At 42.6% G+C, this 20,502-nt stretch overlaps 1 protein-coding gene across 1 annotated transcript in view; it reads left to right on the forward strand.

The window, feature by feature from the left end:
- The window catches only part of PTGFR (prostaglandin F receptor), a 51,525-nt gene extending 31,286 nt beyond the window's left edge, over window positions 1–20,239 (forward strand). Inside the window, exons 2-3 of the mRNA XM_089692206.1 lie at window positions 4,496–5,341; window positions 19,013–20,239. Of these exons, the coding sequence (XP_089548332.1) occupies window positions 4,547–5,341; window positions 19,013–19,354 (1,137 nt within the window). The 5' untranslated portion in view covers window positions 4,496–4,546 and the 3' untranslated portion in view covers window positions 19,355–20,239. The remainder of the gene's footprint in view (window positions 1–4,495; window positions 5,342–19,012) is intronic.
- The last annotated feature ends 263 nt before the right edge of the window (window positions 20,240–20,502 follow it).

Genomic DNA, 20,502 nt, shown 5'->3' on the forward strand with positions numbered 1-20,502 from the left:
CCCGCACTGCATCACAATCGCACTCTGCTCATGTGAACTACTGCAGGTATCTTTGTTAACAATGCCCCAAAAACCAGTTCACAAAACGCAGTTCTATTGGCTGAATTGGAGTGCATGGGTGTGAACATCCATGCAATCCGATTCCTGTTCGGAAAAGAAAAAGTGCCTGCACCTTTCATGTGGGTGCGGTGAGATATGCGCCATACAAAACGAATGGCTCAAATTGCACTGCAAAGAATGCAGTGCGATTCCTGTCCAAATCACATGCGCTTTCCCACACTGCAATTATGTGAACTGGGACTTCCAGAAATAGTGAAAATGTGAACTAACACTGTACACCCTCCCCACCTTCCCGGTCCCTGCAGTACTTACCTCCAGGAATGCTGAGCTGTCAGTGCTCATGCAGCCGCTCCAGCAGTCCAGGGATTTGATCTCCCTGCTCTTCTCCCTCTTCTCTGTGCAGCACTTGCAGGATGGACCACGGTGATTCTGGTTGGTCAGCGTCTGCACAGTCTATTACTCAGTGCCTCCTGCAAATCTGCAGATTCCTTTGTTTTTGTTGCTGTGATCCAACTTGTCATTGGAGGGTGGCTATGTACATTCTCCATGGTTCCACTGTATGTAGGTACATAGCCACCCTCCCTTCCTTACTTCTGAGATGGACTGTAGGATTTGTACACATGGCTGCAACTAGCGTGTACTGCTTTTTTCAAAGAAACAGATGTGAGGGGGAAAAAGGAGAGGTTTGAGAGTTCACAGGTTACAAAGAGGCAGAAAAACACAGTAAGAGATAAGGTTGCACCGATACCGATTTCAGTGCCTTTACCGAGTCTTTGTGGTGTGATCTGAGCTCATACACAATGAATTGGCCCAAATAAAGAATTGCATGCAATTTGGAAAAGAATGCAGTGCAAGTCCTATCCAAAGTGCATGCGATTTACCCCCCCCCCCCCGTTGTGTGATCCCAGTATAGAGAGACAGGGAAGTGCCATCTAAGAAGTGCAGCAATGGGCAAACAGATTAAAATGTTATCACAAATCACATGTTAACAGTGGATTATACACTATGGTGTCCGTTTATGAACCAGCAGTAATAGATCGCTGCTCAGTTCTCCGGCATTCTTGTAGAACGCAGTTCTCCTGTGAATGCCGTTTATGAAGCATATGTAGATCAGTTCTCCAAACGAAGGGAGAACGGTCTACAAATGCTGGAGAACGGTCTACAAACGCTGGAAAACGGCTGATTTTACTATACTCTTGCGAGATTACAGTAAAAGATCAGTTTACTAAACAGAGGTAAATTATCTCTGCTTAGTTTTCGGTCCCTCCGATTCTCCAGCTCTGGGCTGGAGAATCTGGAGGGAGAACACAGATCTCCAGTGAAGGGCTGAACATGTTCTCCTGGGTGTCATAAACTGTGAATGACCAGAGAATAGCTGTGATCCTCTGAATCGCAGCTATTCTCTGTGTCATAAACGTACACCTATATTGCCAAGAGTATTGGTCGGCCTGCCTTTACACACACATGAACTTTAATGGCATCCCAGTCTTAGTCCGTAGGGTTCAATATTGAGTTGGCCCCGCCCTTTGCAGCTATAACAGCTTCAACTCTTCTGGGAAGGCCATCCACAAGGTTTAGGAGGGTGTCTATGGGAAGGTTTGACCATTCTTCCAGAAGCACATTTGTGAGGTCAGGCACTGATGTCGGGGGAGAAGGCCTGGGTCACAGTCTCCACTCTAATTCATCCCAAAGAAGTTCTATTGGGTTGAGGTCAGGACTCTGTGCAGGTCAGTCAAGTTCCTCCACCCCAAACTCGCTTATCCATGTCTTTATGGACCTTGCTTTGTGCACTGGTGTGCAGTCATGTTGGAACAGGAAGGGGCCATCCCCAAACTGTTCCCACAAAGTTGAGAGCTTGAAATTGTCCAAAATGTCTTGGTATGCTGATGCCTTAAGAATTCCCTTCACTGGAACTAGGGGGCCAAGCCCAACCCCTGAAAAATAACCCCACACCATAATCCCCCCTCCACCAACCTTGGCACAATGCAGTCAGGCAAGTACCATTCTCCTGGCAACTGCCAAACCCAGACACGTCCATCGGATTGCCAGACAGAGAAGCGGGATTCATCACTCCAGCGAACACGTCTTCACTGCTCTAGAGTCCAGTGGCGGCGTGCTTTACACCACTGCATCTGACTCTTTGCATCGCACTTGGTGAAGTAAGGCTTGGATGCAGCTGCTCGGCCATGGAAACCCATTCCATGAAGCTCTCTACACACTGTTGTGCTAATCTGAAGGCCACACCAAGTCTGGAGGTCTTTAGCTATTGACTCTGACGACAGTTGGCGACTTCTGCGTTGTTTCCAGTTGCTTCCACTTTGTTATAATCCCACTAACAGTTGACCGTGGAATATTTAGTAGCCAGAAAATTTCATTAATGGACTTATTGCACAGGTGGCAACCTATCACAATACCACACTTGAAGTCACTGAGCTCCTGAGAGCGACCCATTCTTTCACAAATGTCTGTAGAAGCAGTCTGCATGCCTAGGTGATGATTTTATACACCTGTGGCCATGGAGGTGATTGGAACACCTGAATCCAATGATTTGGAGGGGTGTCCCAATACTTTTGGCAATACATATAGTGTATCTTGCATGTCTGATACAAAACTGGCCGCTTGCAGTGCTCACAGGGCTGGAGAAGAGGTACAGGCGGTCCGCCCCCAAGCTGACATCACTTTCACCATATACCCACAGGGGTCCGGGAACTTCTTACATCTCCTCCGGCCCTGTGAGCACCACAAGCGGACACTTTTGGATTTGACATACAAGATATATTATGTACTTTTAACATTTGAGTTGTGATAACATTTTAAACTGTTTGCCCACGATTCACATTTGATAAATTGCTTTTCAGAGGACACTTGCAGGCAGTGAGAAGGAGTTATATATCGCCTCCTCACTGCCTGATTTAACCCTGTAATGAATCTCTGCCATGCTGAAATCACATGCATTGAACATGGTTTTAGCACAGCTCCACTGAACTCAATGGGAAAGTTTGACAGGCAGTGTCACTTGTCAAACATTGCTTCTGAGTTAAAAATGTCATGGCGGTGCTATTGCATATGTACAGCCTCGTTCAGCTGTAGTGCAAAAATTGGGGTGGGTGGCCGGGGGCAGTAAAACTGCTGCTCAGTGGCCTGTTTTTACCACCACCTCCCCCCTCATCTGAAATAACCCTTAAAGTGATATTAAATATACATTTTCAATTTTTTTTTAAACAAACATGTCATATTTATTTGCTCTGTGTAATAGTTTTGAACAGAGTAGCCACAAACCTCCTCTTCTCTTGTCCCCTGTCGGTGCTCCTGGCTCATCCCTCCTGCTGGGGCATTTGTGTATGTTCGCTCACATGTCCAGTTCTCTGCTCCCTCCTCACTTGCTGTGATTGACAGCAGCAGGAGCCAATGACTCCTGCTGTTGTCTCTGGGCCAATGAGGAGCAGGGGCGGACTGACCATTTGGAAACTCGGGCACTGCCCAAGGGCCCGGGGTCAGTAGGGGGCCCCATGAGATGCCCCTGATACCTTTTTCATAGGCTTTTTTAAGTTTGGGCAAGGACATAGGGGCCCCATGATCCCCTATTGCCCGGGGGCCCCATGAGTTGTCAGTCCGCCCCTGGGAGGGAGAGAGCCTGGAGAGTCGCTGCTCTGGTGTATATCGCTGGATTGAGATTGGACTCAGCTAAGTATTGTGGGGGGGGGGGAGAATACATAGAATGCACGAAGGCAAAAAAAACCTTCAGCTTTTATAACCACTTTCAGCAACCTCTTACCACCCACGTAATGCATAATTTTTTATTTATTTCAGTACTTATATAGTGCTTTCAATTTACACAGCGCTTTACACATATGCATTGAACATTCACATCAGTCCCTAACCCTCAAGGTGTGTACAATCTAAGGTCCCTAGGTCATACACATATTAGGGCCAATTTAGACAGGATCCAATTAACCTACCAGCATGTCTTTGGAGTGTGGTAGGAAACCGGAGCATCCAGAGAAAACCCACGCAAGCACCGGGAGAACATGCAAACTCCATGCAGGAGGCGCCATGGTCAGGAATCGAACCCATCACCCATTTACTGCAAGGCAGACATGCTAACCACTAAGCCACTGTGCCGCCCGTTGACAGAGAATCACATAATCGGCTAATATTTCTCTTTACCCAGGCATGCAGACCGTATTAAAGGGACGCCAGAATGGATTAACAGTCCAGCGAAGAGCAAATAGGATAGTACTCTCTCAATTTAATTATTTAAACTCATGACATGCAGAGGATTTATGTTATGGTGATATATATTATTATTACTTAGCTAACGTGTGTGGCCTGCGGCATTCTCAGATAAAGTATTATTCAGACTCTGTGTATAAAAATCTGTATTTATCATATTCATTGTCTCCAATATTTAAATCTCTTAATTTTATCTCTGCAGGTTGCATTGCACAGTGGAGATGATGCAAATTTAGCCTCTACATATCCAACCATGAACAGCAGCTTGGTCCCGGACTTGTATGGTGGACCCACGTCCCCATCTAATACCACCCACCTCACTGAACAAAAGATCTCAGTGTTCTTCAGCATCGTTTTCATGACCGTGGGAATTACATCAAACATCCTCGCAATAGCAATACTCTTGAAAGCCTACCAAAGATTTAGGAAAAAATCCAAAGCCTCGTTCTTGTTGTTCGCCAGCGGCTTGGTCATCACGGACCTCTTTGGACACCTCATTAATGGAGCCATAGCTGTGTACGTCTATGCATCAGATAGGAACTGGTCAAAATTCGACCATGCCGATGTTCTTTGCAGTATCTTTGGCATGTGCATGGTGTTCTTTGGACTGTGTCCGCTGTTGCTTGGGAGCGTCATGGCAGTGGAAAGGTGCGTCGGAGTCACTGAGCCAATCTTTCATTCTACCACCATGACGTCAAGGCACGCCAAAATCATCTTGACTTGTGTTTGGCTGTTTGCCATCCTGGTGGCACTGCTGCCAATATTGACTTTCAGATATTATCACATCCAGGCCACCAAGACGTGGTGCTTTCTAAAGACAGAGCAGATCGAAAACTGGATGGATCAGTTTCATCTTCTGCTGTTCTCATGTCTGGGGTTCTTGTCCCTGGCCATCTCTTTCTTATGCAATGCTATGACTGGAATAACATTACTGAGATCCAGGATGAGAAGCCAGCAGCACAGACAAGGCAGATCACATCATATAGAGATGATAATCCAGCTTCTGGCCATCATGTGTGTCTCTTGTATTTGCTGGACTCCATTCTTGGTAAGCTCTCATCCACATCAGGAAATGTTTTTGTGTACTTAAGACGTTGCCTATCTTGTCAATAAGTTAAACACGGAACTAGTTTTATGCTTGCCAGATTTTTTTTTTCTTAAAGCAAACCTGTACTAAATGGAATATGTACAAAGTCATTGTTGACCTTCTTTTTAAAATATTAGTTGCCTGGGTGTCTCGGGCCAAGAGTTATCTTCAGAGGAGCGGTGGGTTTAGATGTACATCTAAACCTAGCCCTACAGACACTTTTGCCCATCCTTACGCAAATTTTGATGTCCATCTATAGTCAAGAAAAGTCACCCCAATGCTAATTGATTAAATAAAAGTGGTTGTAAACCTCAGACGTGAAATGTGGACAAAGCATATCCCTCTATAGTGTGTACTTGTCTCAATCCAGAGCGCTAAGTGCCATTTCTGTCTGCTGCTTCATTCCTCTGCTGTCAGCATGGGGGAGATTTACTAAAGCTGGTTCACTCGGAATCTGGTGCAGCTGTACATGGTAGCCAATCAGCTTCTAACCTTAGCTTGTTTGGTTAAGCTTTGGCAATAAAAGCTGGAAGCTTATTGGTTTTTATTCAGAAGCTAACCTGATTTTGCACTCTCCAGCTTTAGTAAATAAACCCCCATGAGTCACTTCTGACAAGTTTTCCTGACAACAAGAGAAAAATGATGACCGAGGAAGGCACAGCCTGTGATTGACAGCCTCAGCTCTGTGTGCTGTATGAAGGGGGGTGTGTCCCTTCCCTCCAATCAGCTATCAGAGCTCTCCTCACTTCAGCTCCCCACCCCCTGCTTTTCAGAGCTGAGATTTCCTGTGTAATTTCTGCACTTTGAATGCATGTAGGGGACAGACTGCTGTAGATAATTAGCTACAACTTATGTAGGATGATTTGCTTCTTCTATGTGTATCACCTGAGGCCAGTCACTTCACTGAGTATATGTAAGGGTTTACAACCACTTTGAATTGCCAGGCCTGGGAAGCATTAATATTTTTTTAATGTGTATGAACACCTCCTCCTAGTCATTTTTCATGGAAGATGGTCTTCGATTTATTTTCTCCTTGCACCAAATTATTTAAGCAGAAGGTTTGCTTGTTTGGACCACTTGTCTTGTAAAAGTTTCTAACACTCCAGCTTTTCCAGGCGTGGCCGGATTTTGGTGTGCTTACAACTGGAACACAGTTAAGTTTGTGTATAGCAATGAATAATGTTGGAAGCTGAGAGGATAAGAAAATCTTTATACTCAGCTGAGGGTTTGCACATCACACCATCTGCAGGCGTCCCAAATACCTTCCACCTCTCTCTTTTAGCCAATCCTGCTTAGTGAGCGGTCAGATAATTATCTATAAAAATATCCTATTTATATTGAACGTCTTATTTGTCCGACCTGGAACACTTTGTACGTGGCTAAAATTCCTGCTGACATAATACACTTTTCAATTTATAGTCTGAAAGTACAATTAAGTCCATCCAAACCCTAAAACAAAATGTCATATATTGCAGATTACCAGTCCTTAGATGTGGTGACTGCATGACTTTGAGTTTATAATGTGGTTTTGTGCATAAAACACATGTTTGTGTGCTGTGGTGTGATTCATTGTTAATAGCACCCCACCAATGGATGTGCATTGCAGGGCACTTCAACGCTAGGCAGTGCACTACTGTGTGTTACTGTGCACTGCGTTGAAAAAAGTGCCTTTTGTGGTGCTTTTTGAGGTGTTAGACAGCCCATTTAAATGAATGTGTGGAAAATAGGTAGCACACCATAAAAAAAATCTCAGTCCTTGAATTAGGTCATAAATGTAAACAAAAAAAAAAAAGATACCACTAATGTGTCGGCTACAGGCAACAAACAAATGTGTGTCTTGGCAATCACAATATATACTGTATTTACAACAATTGATTATCCAAACATCAATACGCCTGCAGAGTTATCCATGCTTGGTCCTGTGCATGGCAAAAACAGGAGATTTAAAAAAATACCCCTTACATACTCAGGATGGTGAATGGTGTCCCATATGAAAGATGGTTAATGGTGTCTAAACATGCTCCATACTTAGGGTGGTGAATGGGCTCCAAACATGATCCATACCTAGGATGGGGAATGGTGTCAAAACATGCCTCATACTCAGGATGGTGAATGATGTCCAAACATGCCCCATATGAAGGATGCTGAACGGTGTCCAGACATTCCCCATATGAAGGATGGTGAATGGTGTCCAGACATGCCCAGTGAGAAGGATGGTGAATGTTGTCCAAACATGCCCCATACTCAGGGCAGTGAACAGGATTAAACATGTTCCATACTCAGGATGGTAAACACAGTCCAAACATGCTCCATACTCTGGGTGGTAAATGGGGTCCAAACATGTTCCATACTCAGGATGGTGAATGGTGTCCAAACATGCCCTAAACTCAGGATGGTGAGCGGTGTCCAAACATGATCCATAATGAAGATAATGAACAGTGTCCAAGTATGTTTCATAATCAAGATGGTGAATGGTTTCCAAATATGCTTCATAATCAAGATGGCAAATGGTGTCCAAACATGCTCCATACTCAGGATGGTGAATGGGGTCCAAACATGCTCCATACTCAGGATGGTGAACGGAGTCCAAACATGCCCTATTCTCAGGATGGTGAGTGGTGTCCAAACATGCTCCATACTCAAGGTGATGAATGGTGTCCAGACATGCTCCATACTCAAGATGGTGAACAGTGTCCAAACATGCTTCATACTCAGGATAGCGAATGATGTCCAAACATGCTCCATAATCAAGATAGTGAACAGTGTCTAAATATGCTTCATAATCAAGATGGTGATTGGTGTCCAAACATGCTTCATACTCAGGATGGTGAATGGTTTCTAAACACGCCCCATAATCAAGATGGTGAATGGTGTCCAAACACGCTCCTTACTCAGGATGGTGAATGGTGTCCAAACATGCCCCATAATCAAGATGGTGAATGGTGTCCAAACATGCCCCATAATCAAGATGGTGAGTGGTATCCAAACTCAAAACGTTTAAAACTAAAGAATAAATAAAAATATTAAACTAAACAGAAAAATAAAAGCACCAATAAATATGTAAAAAAACAAAACAAAAAAACCCCCCATGAAATGAAAAGATTCTATATCAACGGTCAGGTAAAAACACACCTGCAACAATTCAGTGTTTAAACTTCTGCAAAGGGTCTATCCATATGACTCTCTTTGAAATAAGTTATGGTTTCTGTCTTTACCATGATTCACACCAAAGTCCATATAACAGTGCCCCTACGTTCATGAGTTGGATGCTGTGCACCAACAAAATGAACTGCGGCAGGCTTGTCGCAATTAATTGGCCTCTGCAGATCCCGGACACTCTTATGTCCCTCCTATGCTTCTGAAACTGACACTTGAAGGGTCCGGTTGGCTTGCCAATATAAATGAAAGAACAAAGACAGTTCAAGAGATGAAAAACAATATATTTGTGCTGCAGTTAAAAAGATCACGAATAAGATACCTGTGACCTGAATGTGGAGGAGAAAATGTTGAACTGCAAATGAGAGCACTGCACCCGGTACATTTGTGTCATTTAATGCGACCTTTCTTCTCTGACATTCTAAATGAAGTTTTCTGGTACTTATCACAAGGGTTTGCTCCGATGAATGCATCTGTCAGATTTGTACTCTGTGTGAAGTGGTGGCTGTTTAATTTCAGTACAGTTTAAAATATATCTGTGTCTGTTCAGGCTACTTTCACACTGATCCGCTGTAAAAACATGGCAAAAACACATACACATTTTTGCCATGATTTTACCACGCTTTTGCCACACTTTCTGAGCATTTTGTAAAGGGCATGTGACTTAAAAACTGCACCAAAAATTTTTCTTAGAGGCGTTATTCAGGCGCTTTTCAGGCGCTTTCTATTGATTTCAATGGGAAGAGGAGTTTTTGGGGTGTTTTTTTAACCGAAGAAACATGCTCCAAAGATGCTGCAAGCAGGAGTTTTTACACCGCATTGGAAGCGCAACGCCCCAGTGTGAACACATACATAGACTCTGCTCTCTCCTGGTTATCCTCCTACCTATCGCAGCGCTCCTTCAGTGTCACCTATAACGCTGCCTCCTCCTCTTCACTCCATCTTTCTGTAGGGGTACCTCAAGGTTCTGTCATTGGACCCCTTCTCTTCTCCATCTACACCTCCTCCCTTGGTCACTTGATAAACTCCCATGGCTTTAAGTACCATCTCTATGCCGACGACACACAAATCTATCTTTCTACTCCTCACCTCACCCCTTCAGTCTCCACTCGCATTACTAACCTACTAAGTGACATATCGGCTTGGATGTTACTCCACTTCCTCAGACTCAATCTTTCCAAAACTGAGCTCATACTATTCCCTCCAGCCCGTGCCCCCCTCCCCTGACTTCTCCATCAAGATCAATAACACTATCATCAGTCCCTCCCCTCATGCCAGGGTACTAGGTGTAACCCTAGACTCCCATCTGTCCTTTCAGCCCCAAATACAATCACTGTCCAAATCTTGTAGACTTCACCTCCGCAACATCTCCAAGATACGTCCGTTCCTAACCTCGGAAACCACTAAGCAACTTATTCACTCCCTTGTTATATCTCGCCTTGACTATTGTAACTCCCTCCTCATTGGCCGACCTCATAGCAGGCTATCCCCTCTTCAGTCTATCATGAACGCTGCTGCCAGACTCATCCACCTTACTAACTGTTCTGTATCTGCCACCCCTCTCTGCCAATCCCTCCACTGGCTTCACATTGCCCAATGGATAAAATTCAAAACACTAACACTGATGTATAAAACCATTTATAACTCTGCCCCAAATTACATCACCGATCTTGTCTCTAAATATCACCCAAACCGTACTCTACGCTCCTTGCAAGACCTCCTAGTCTCTAGCTCCCTTGTCTCTTCCTCCCATGCTTGTCTCCAGGACTTCTCCAGAGTTTCCCCCATCCTCTGGAACTCTCTACCCCAATTTATCAGACCATCGCCTACTCTGCTCACTTTTAGGCTATCTTTGAAAACCTATCTCTTCAGAGAAGCCTATCCTGCCCTCAGATAATAATGGAATCTTTTACTCTTCCAACCAGTCCATCCCCCACAGTTACTACCTTTTGTAACACTAGCCCCTCCCTCCTAGATTGTAAGCTCCAAGGAGCAGGACCCTCAAATTCCTCTTGTATTGAACTGTATTGTTGCTGTATTGTCTCCCGTTATATTGTAAAGCGCTGAGCAAACTTTTTTATTTTTAGCTTTTCAGGTGCTTTTTTTTAATGCAAAAATACTTCAAAAACTCCTCAGTGTGAAAGTAGCCTAAGGCTGGCCATACATTATACAATTTCCTTACAATTTTCTGTCCAATTTCTGCCCAGTTTCCTTTAGATTTACCTTCAACTATGTAGTGCAAGAGTCTGCCTGATTGGATACAATTGAAAATGCTGTTTAGGTTTGACCTCATATTATATGTTTTTTGGTAAATCTAAAGCAAAATTCTCAAGAAAATTGTACAATGTATGGCCAGCCTAAGTCTCTTAGATAAAAAAAAATTGTGGGTTTGTACAAGTGGTATTCTATCTGCATTTGTAGAATGCCTCAAAAAAGTTGACACTGAGATTCTATGGGCTACAAATACAGATGGGATACTATTTGTACAAACCCAGAATTTTTTATCTGAGAAATTTAGGGTTCATTCACACTATGTTCATTGAGCTGCGTAGATCAATGGAGGCTCAATGCAAGGGTACATAGAAAACTATTGTTCTCTAGGTGCCCCATTACAGTGCTGCATTAAGGTGGGTTGTGGTTAGTTGTGTACAAATGCAGGTGCATGGGGCTGAATAAAGTATTGTTTTATAAACGCGTGTTGTAGGAACACTGGACCTGTTCAGAGCTCAAAATACAGATTGTCCAATTGTTGAACCTTATGGAGGTTGCTGTCTGCCAGCAGGGGTACCTTAAAGTGGTTGACCATAGCATCAGTTGTTGACTATAGCATCTTTCCTGGAAAAAATATTAAAAACACAAGTGAAACTCCAGCTGATGTTTTTGGTTTTTCAGCAGTTGGAAGAAGTAGAATGGAATGGGTTTGAGTATATACAATTATTATATGCAATATACTGTACAATATGATTTTATGTTCAAATATGCCCTCAATCCCCTCATGTTTTGCATTGTATTGGTATTGTTCTGTCACATGTTCTGTCCCCCTCTGTAATGTACAGCGCTGAGCAAACTATTGGCGCTTTATAAATACTGTATAATAATAATAATAATAATAAAATATGCACATTATTGGTCGGTTGCCTTTACACTCACGTGAACTTTAATGGCGTCCCAGTCTTAGTCCGTAGGGTTCAATATAGAGTTAGCCCGCCCTTTGCAGCTGTAACAGCTTCAACTCTTCTGGGTAGGTCATCCACAAGGTTTAGGAGGGTGTCTATGGGAAGGTTTGACCATTCTTCTAGAAGCGCTTTTGCGAGGTCAGGCACTGATGTCGGACGAGAAGGCCTGGCTCGCAGTCTCCTAATTCATCCCAAAGGCATTCTATCAAGTTGAGTTCAGGACTGTGAAGGCCAGACAAGTTCTTCCACCCCAAACTCGCTCATCCATGTCTTTATGGACCTTGCTTTGTGCACTGGTGCGCAGTCATGTTGGACCAGGAAGGGGCCACCTCCAAACTGTTCCCACAATGTTGGGAGCATGAAATTGTCCAAAATGCCTTGGTATGCTGACGCCTTAAGAGTTCTCTTCACTGGAACTAAGGGGCCAAGCCCAACCCCTGAAAAACAACCCCACACCATAATCCCCCCTCAACCAAACTTGGCACAATGCAGTCAGGCAAATACCTTTCTCCTGGCAACTGCAAAACCCAGACACATCCATCGGATTGCCAGACAGAGAAGCGTGATTCATCACTCCAGCGAACATGTCTTCACTGCTGTAGAGTCCAGTGGCGGCATGCTTTACACCACAGCATCCGACGCTTTGCATGGAACTTGGTGAAGTCAAGCTTGGATGCAGCTGCTCGGCCATGGAAACCCATTTCATGAAGCTCTCTACACACTGTTGTGCTAATCTGAAGGCCAGACAAAGGTTGGAGGTCTTTAGCTATTGACTCTGCAGACAGTTGGCGACTTCTGCGCACTGTGCGCTTCAGCATGCACTGACCCCGCTCTGTCATTTTACGTGGCCTACCACTTGGTGGCTGAGTTGCTGTTGTTCCCAGTTGCTTCCACTTTGTTATAATACCACTAACAGTTGACCGTGGAATATTTAGTAGCCAGGAAATGTCACGGATGGACTTATTGCACAGGTGACAACCTATCACGGTGCCATACTTGGAGTTACTGAGCTCCTGAGAGTGACCCATTCTTTCACCAATGTTTGTAGAAGCAGTCTGCATGCCTAGGGGCTTGATTTTATACACATGTGGCCATGGAGGTGATTGGAACACCTGAATCCAATGATTTGGAGGGGTGTGCTAATACTTTTGGCAATATGGTGTATATATATATGTGTGTGTGTGTGTGTTTTTAGAATTCTTTGGTTTGCCAGGTACAGGTAATCTGGTAATTTTACGCACTGCCAATATTAGTAATGCAACATACTGGGGATAATATTGTCCTGAAAGCAATAGGTCATGTCTATTAGCAACAATTAAGCAATTTTGTGAAGGAAAGAGTGTGGGATTATCTCCAGGCAGTAAGTTTCAAATGCTACACGTGTCATTAAATGTGCCAGACAGTGGAGATCAAACAGAAAATTATATCCGTCAGTGGCACATTAGCTGTCTATTAGTGGAGTCATGCTGGGAATTGAGGTGGCATGGCAGAACCGGTTCTGCGAGGAAAGGAGCGTGTAAACTGCTATGGAATGACACGGTCAGAAACAGTTCCTGTAGCACAATAATCAATGAGTATAATGCACTCATGATATTTTAAAGGTCACTATTGTGAAAATATTTTGTTTTGATAATTTGATTGTTGATAGTACATAATAATAGTATTCAGTATAATAATTCATTTTTAGTTTATATCAGGACTTTTTTAAATCAGGAATGCAGAGGAATGCAGTTCAAGAACCTCCAGCACTGAATGTATGTAATGGCAAGAGGTGCTGGGGTGTGCTGGAAGGTCTATTGATGCTGGCTGCTAGGGGATAATTTTTGGAGGGAGAGGTCTATCGTTGCTGGGGAGGTCCACTATTGCTGATGGGAAATCTATCGTTGCTTGGGGAGAGTCTTTTGTTATTGGGGGGGGGGGGTGTTGTTACTGGGAGGGATATATTGTAAAGGGGTCTATTTTTGCTGGTTGCTGGAGGGTCTGTTGATGCTGGCTCATGGGAGATCTGTTGTTGCCGGTGGGGGTCTATTGTTGTTGGAGTGGATTTATTGTTGCTAGATGGGTTTTTTGTTGCACGGTGGGGGTGGCGGGGGGCATACTCTTGCTGTGGAGTATCTATTGTTTTGGGTGATTTATTGTTGCTGGGATGATCAATTGTTGCTGGAGGGGGTCTATTGTGGCTGGCTGCAGGGGATCTTTTTTACTGCTTCTCTCATCATTATCTAATTCCATACAAATGACTTAGTATCACAAAATGATACTTGGTTCTGTATTCTTTTAAAGGGGCAGTACTGGGAGGTGAGTAGGGTGTGAACCCAAGTGATGGTGCTTGGTGGTGGGTAGGGGGTGGAGAAAAGGATTGACTCATATGGGGGGAGTACCTGCACCTATTCTCCTATTTACAATAAATGTTTTATTTAAATTTTTCTTCCACATTTACAAGCAAAGTATACAGTATAATACTGCTAGGGGTGGTATGTTAAGGTATGGTTGGGATTTAAGAAAGGCAAAGCAAGATGCCTCCTGCTGCTTTTTAAATGCTTTTTAAACAGAAGGAAATAATGGTCACATGTTTAAATGACTCAGGATTATTGGTATTCTGTTTATTTTATGACCATCTTTGTTGAGACACACATTTTACAAAAATTTCATTTCTCTAATGAAACAATGTTGTGTTGTTTGATGTCCTGATATGAATTATGTCATAGAAGAAGCATTTTACTTGTCACTGATATAAACCATCTGTGGACAGAGCGTAGCAGATAACCCAGATTTATGGCCCAAAGTTATGATGGTGATAGCTATTGGATCATTAACACTGTTCTGTTAGTCTCTGAAGAGTGCCTCTTAATTATAATTTACAAAATGGGACTGAAGGAGATACTTTTCATTTAGAGATATATGTTTGTCATTGATTGTACAAAGGACATTTAGAGCTTACTTATGAACATCAAGGTAGGAAATTACCGTAGTGGTACTGACTACAGCAGCCAACAGAAATTGGATTAAAGGATACATTCACCTTTTAATAAAAAAATAATCAATGCACTTTTTTTGTAGGTATAAAAATGTGCATTTACTATTTTTTTGTTTCTGGAGCCTCTAAAGCAGGGGTCTCCAAACTTTAAAAACAAAAGGGCCAGTTTACTTTCCTTCAGTCTTTTGGGGGGGGCTGGATTGTGGCCAGTGGGGGTAGAAAATGTCCTAGGCCAGGAATCGATGAGCGTAAGCAATGCCTCAGGTGTGATGTTCAGTTGCATTGTGCCTTTGGTCAGTAGAAGTAATAGTGCCCCATCATTGGTATTATTGGGAGGAATAGTGCCCCATCATTGGTATTATTGGGAGGAATAGTGCCCCATCATTGGTATTATTGGGAGGAATAGTGCACCATCATTGGTATTATTGGGATAAATAGTGCCCCATCATTGGTATTATTGGGAGGAATAGTGCCCCATCATCGCTATCGTTGGGAGGAATAGTGCCCCATCATTGGTATTATTGGGATGAATAGTGCCCCATCATTGGTATTATTGGGATAAATAGTGCCCTCGGACCGCAGTTTGGAGACTACTGCTCTAAAGCATTGCACCAGTGATCAACAGATCGCTGGTGCCACGCAGGTCTCCCCCTGACCTGTCAGTATATCTGCTTGCTCTTACATCCCATATGGGCAAGCAGATACTGACAGGAATAATAAATGAACTACCATGATGCTGTTGAGCACCGTGGTAGTTCATTGAAAACTACAAGTCAACAGGTGCAAAGGCTGTTTAAACTTGTAGCTTTCCCATTCACATGAATGAGAGTTACGGCCGGGCAGGCGGAGTCCCACACGACACGTTTTTTTTTAATTATGACATATAGTGGGAGAGAGAAGATCCCCTGCTAGAAGACACGGGGATGCGGGGGCTGGTCCGTTCATAACATGTTACATGATGAATATGGGTGTAACATGTAACACGTTACCAAAGGTGAACTTATCCTTTACCCTAGATTCACATCTGTGCAGGTAATGCCGCTGCGGATCCGCACAAAAATCCGCACCCGCACAGAGACATGCGGACCCGCGGGCGGGTGCCATTAGTTCTAATGGCATGCCGCCCGCACTGGAAAACGCAACCATACTGGGAACAGGGGTCCCCATGCGGGCTGCGTTTTCCAAAGAAGTGCAGGGACTTCTTTCTTTGTGTCATGAGCAGGGGAGTCCATTCAAATGAATAGGCTCTCTTGCCCGTGCAAAACACGACCCGCACGGCCGCATAGGTGTGAACCGGGGGTGAAGGTAGAATGGGGCGAGACCAGCTGCTGACAAGGCTTGTGATTGCAATCACATTGAAAAATGAAAACCAAAGATCCAGTTCACTTCTACTCGATTCCCATTGTAATTAATCAGGCTCTGGTGAAATGGACGTTTTTGGACCTGCAAAAAATGTGTTGGATTCTTTTTGAATTGTCCCCCAGACTTTTATTGGAATACGGTTGTATCTGGACCTCTTAGCAGTGGTGTGGAGCTTCATCTTCTATGTTATAAATGTATGCACACACAGTTATGTGCATTTTTAACATTTTTTTACATGCAAATTTGTGTATCTTGTAAGTTGCTATGAATCTCTTACACCTTGTTTTAATAAACGGCCGCCTGCACTCAAACGAATTCCTATACAAATGTGCACAAATAATAATTCCAATATCAGCGCAGCGCTGCTTCTACTTGTATAAAACAAACCAAGCCAAATATCCTTTACTGTAAGTGCAACAGTCCATAAAATAAAAGTTTTTGTTTTGTAATATGTGGTTTTCCTGTGCTCCCATCTGGTTTTTTTGAGCTTACATTCAAGTATGGTCAAATATCGCCTTAAATCATGCACATCCTCCAATAATCAACATGAATGATGTATCAGATTGGGTGTCCAGTGTGCTTCAACCAATTCTTCCACGTTTTCCTCAATACTCAGTGTTGCTTGTGAAAAAATAAAATTATATAGTGCCTTTTGAGTTCCAGATGAGTAGGGATAGGCTAGGGAACCCACTTGGGTCCGGACTAGCCTGGCCTCATTCTGCCCTCTAGACACTGTATCTCTCCCTGCTGCATCTCTGCATTTGAATTGAACTGTGAGTGTTTCCCTAAGCAGCGTTCTCCCGCTGGGGTGTTTATAGTTTGGCATTCTCTTCAATAAGAGTTCCAACTTATTGCAATTGGACCCTGTGTCTTTACTGCCACCGCACCACGCTGCACCATATCCACATAAGCATGAGCTTTTAAGTGTTGTTGTAGCATCGTAATGTGCACTTGTACAAATATTTTTCAGGTTTGTTTTGTTTTAGCTACTGGAAAGCTAGTTACTAGAAGAAGGAGAGGACAGAAATTGCAAGAAAAGCAAGACTTTTTTTTTTTTTTTTTTTTTAGGTGCTCCTATTAAAGTTTATAGGTACCAAAAACTCATACTCTACTCCAAAGACGCTCATGTACGTTTTCAATTTTGAGTGACAATGACGCAAACAGGCACCATAGGATACAAAAGGAATTCTAGAAAAAGTGCCTCCAATCACTCAGGTGTGAACCAGGGCTTACACCGTGTTCCAAATTATTATGCAAATGATATTTTTCTCATTTACCTAAATAATTGATGTAAATAACAGTCAGCATAATTCTCATGTTATCAACTATTAAGAGTACAATTCAAATTTTATTGAACAAACCTCCTAATGATAACAGTATTTTTTTTAAACATAAAACACTTACAATGCACTGTTCCAAATTATTTCGCACAGTAAGTTTCAAAACCCTTTATAGGTTGTAAGGAACTGAAAATTGTCATTTGTTGTGTTTGCAGCATATTTACTGAAATCAAAAGCTATTTCAATCAAACTTTTAACAACATTTAACCTTTTTAAACATTTTAACAGGTCACGTTACATTGTAACATAGGACCCCTTATTTGATAGCAGCTTCACAAGTCTTGCATCCATTGAACTTGTGAATTTTTGGACAGTTTCTGCTTGAATTTGTTTGCAAGATGTCAGAATAGCCTCCCAGAGCTGCTGTTTGGATGTAAACTGCCTCCCACCCTCATAGATCTTTTGCTTGAGGATGCTCCAAAGGTTCTCAATAGGATTGAGGTCAGGGGAGGATGGAGGCCACACCATGACTTTCTCTCCTTTTATCCCCATAGCAGCCATTGATGCAGAGGTATTCTTTGCAGCATGAGATGGTGCATTGTCATGCATGAAGAGGATTTTATTACGGAAAGCATAGTTCTTCCTTCTGTACCAGGGAAGAAAGTGGTCAGTCATAAACTCCACATACTTTGCAGAGATCATCTTTACACCTTCGGGGGCTCTAAAGGGGCCGACCCGCTCTGTTCTCATGATTCCGGCCCAAAACATGACTCCACCACTGCCTTGCTGACGTCGCAGCCTTGTTGGAACACGGTGGCCGTCCAACAACCATTCACTACTCTATCCATCTGGACCATCCAGGGTTGCATGGCACTCATAAGTGAACAGGCCCGTTTGAAAATTAGTCTTCATGTATCTTTCTGCCCAATGCAGTCATTTCTGCTTGTGAGCATTGGTTAGTGGTGGCCGAATAGAAGGTTTATGCACAGTTGCAAGACTCTGGAGGACTCTACACCTTGATGCCCGTGGGACTCCAGAGGCACCAGCAGCTTCAAATATCTGTTTGCTGCTATGTAATAGTATTTTAGCAGCTGCTCTCTTGATCTGATGCATGGATCGAGCAGAAATCTTCCTCAATGTGCCTTTATCTGCACAAACCCGTCTGTGCTCTGAATCAGCCACAAATCTCTTAATAGTGCAATGATCACGCTTAAGTTTTTGTGAAATATCTAATGTTTTCATACCTCGTCCAAGGCATTGAACTATTTCACTCTTTTCGGCAGCAGAGAGATCCTTTTTCTTCCCCATATTGCTTGAAAATGGTGCTCTGCTTAATAATGTGGAACACCCTCCTTTAGTAGTTTTTCATTAAATTGGGCTCACCGGCCAATCTAATTATCACAGGTGTCCCAGATTGTTTTCAGTGATCAAAAGAGCCCTGACACACAATGCCATCCATGAGTTAAACTGAAAAACAAAATATTTAATCTTTGTGACACTTAAATAGAATTTGCATAATAATTTGGAACGCGGTGTAAAACAAACCCTTGATAAATAAATATGTCTTTGTTCTAGAGGTGTAGACCATGTTACTCTTAGAAGACTTCTTTACAATATGCTTTTTATATTCTGCAAAGACACTAAATGTTATTTTACATTTTTATGTTTCTTTTCCTTTTAGTTCACAATGGCCAACATTGGATTAAAGATATATGGTTCCCAGTCGCAAGAGACTAATCAGACAATTCTTTTCGCCCTTCGAATGGCCACATGGAATCAGATACTTGACCCATGGGTTTACATCCTCTTGCGGAAGACTGTCCTCAGAAAACTGTTCAGGATTGCCCGTCGTTGCTGTGGGGTGGAAATCATCAGTTTACATGCTTGGGAATTCAGCTCCATCAAGAATTCACTGAAAGTTGCCACCATATCAGACTCTCCAAGTTGTACACGAACAAACACACTCAGCATCTCCCAAAAATCTGACACAGAACAAAAATGTGAACTCATTGAAACAAAATAAGCCATTTTTAAGAGAAGCTCTGATTCTACTATTGGCTGGTGTTGCATAATATGACCAGTGAGGTGATGGTCCTCTGATGATTGCCGATGAGTCCATCCATGGTAGTTGAAAAGGCTAGCTAGAGTGATATCTCATCAGAGATAGAAAAGATCACATCAATACCAAACAAATAGTTTATTTGCCTTACAGTACTGTAAGTCAAATTCCAGTATTCTAAAATGGGTCATGTGACAGTTACTTATAGTAAATAACATCTAGAATGACGGATATCACAGTTTGTCTAATCAGAAGCCTAGAAGGGTCAAACTGCAAAAATACAAGATTGCCTGTTTCTATGTATACCTAATGATTACCCCTTAGCAGATGGTATCTAGAAGATATCTATGCCAAAGATCTTCAATCTTGGTTGGGCGACTTACCCATTGCCTATTTCTCGCCTAGGGTTTTAGCAGCAGTCGGAAATCCCAAATTGAAGGACTCAGACTTGTGAATCTTGGAATTTAATAATAATCTGTGATTTCACGTTGAGTATTTTTTGAATTCCAAACGATTTAGCTAACAGATTCAGTATAAGCTTGGCATACTCCCCAAATGCTAATAAATATTAAACAGAGGTCTTGAGCATATTTCATTATGCAGTGCAACATTTTCTCAGAGAAACCAATGACAGTAAATCTTATCATATTCTGTGTCAAAGACAGCTGAAAAGAAAAATTGCTTTAGACCAGTTTAAAGGGAAACTATATTATTTTAACATTTTTTTAAAAATATGTACAGTATGTGAATGTGAACAGCTTCATGTAAATTACTGTATCAATGTGTGTTAATGTTTTGAAAAATTATGTTTTGGTGTATAGTTTGTAAATAAATGTGTAGATGTAAGCAGCCATATTTCCTCACTATATAGGCAGGCTCTGCCTCCTGCTCAGTAGTGGTGCACAGTAAATCACTGCTTCTGTCTCAAAGTACAAGACCATGGGTCACTTCCACCTGACAGATCAATAGACTATCTGTAAATCTAATTGACTATATCTCAGCAGACGTTAAATAGAACCTTGCATTAAAATTCAAAGTCCACCTAGTGCTTAAGCCCCCCAATCTCAAATCTCTACATGATAGCTGTGCAAAATGCACCCGTGATAAAAAAA

Source organism: Staurois parvus, unplaced genomic scaffold, assembly GCF_062004578.1.
Source record: "Staurois parvus isolate SC_StPar_1 unplaced genomic scaffold, SC_StPar_1.0 ptg000578l, whole genome shotgun sequence".
NCBI lineage: Eukaryota > Metazoa > Chordata > Amphibia > Anura > Ranidae > Staurois > Staurois parvus.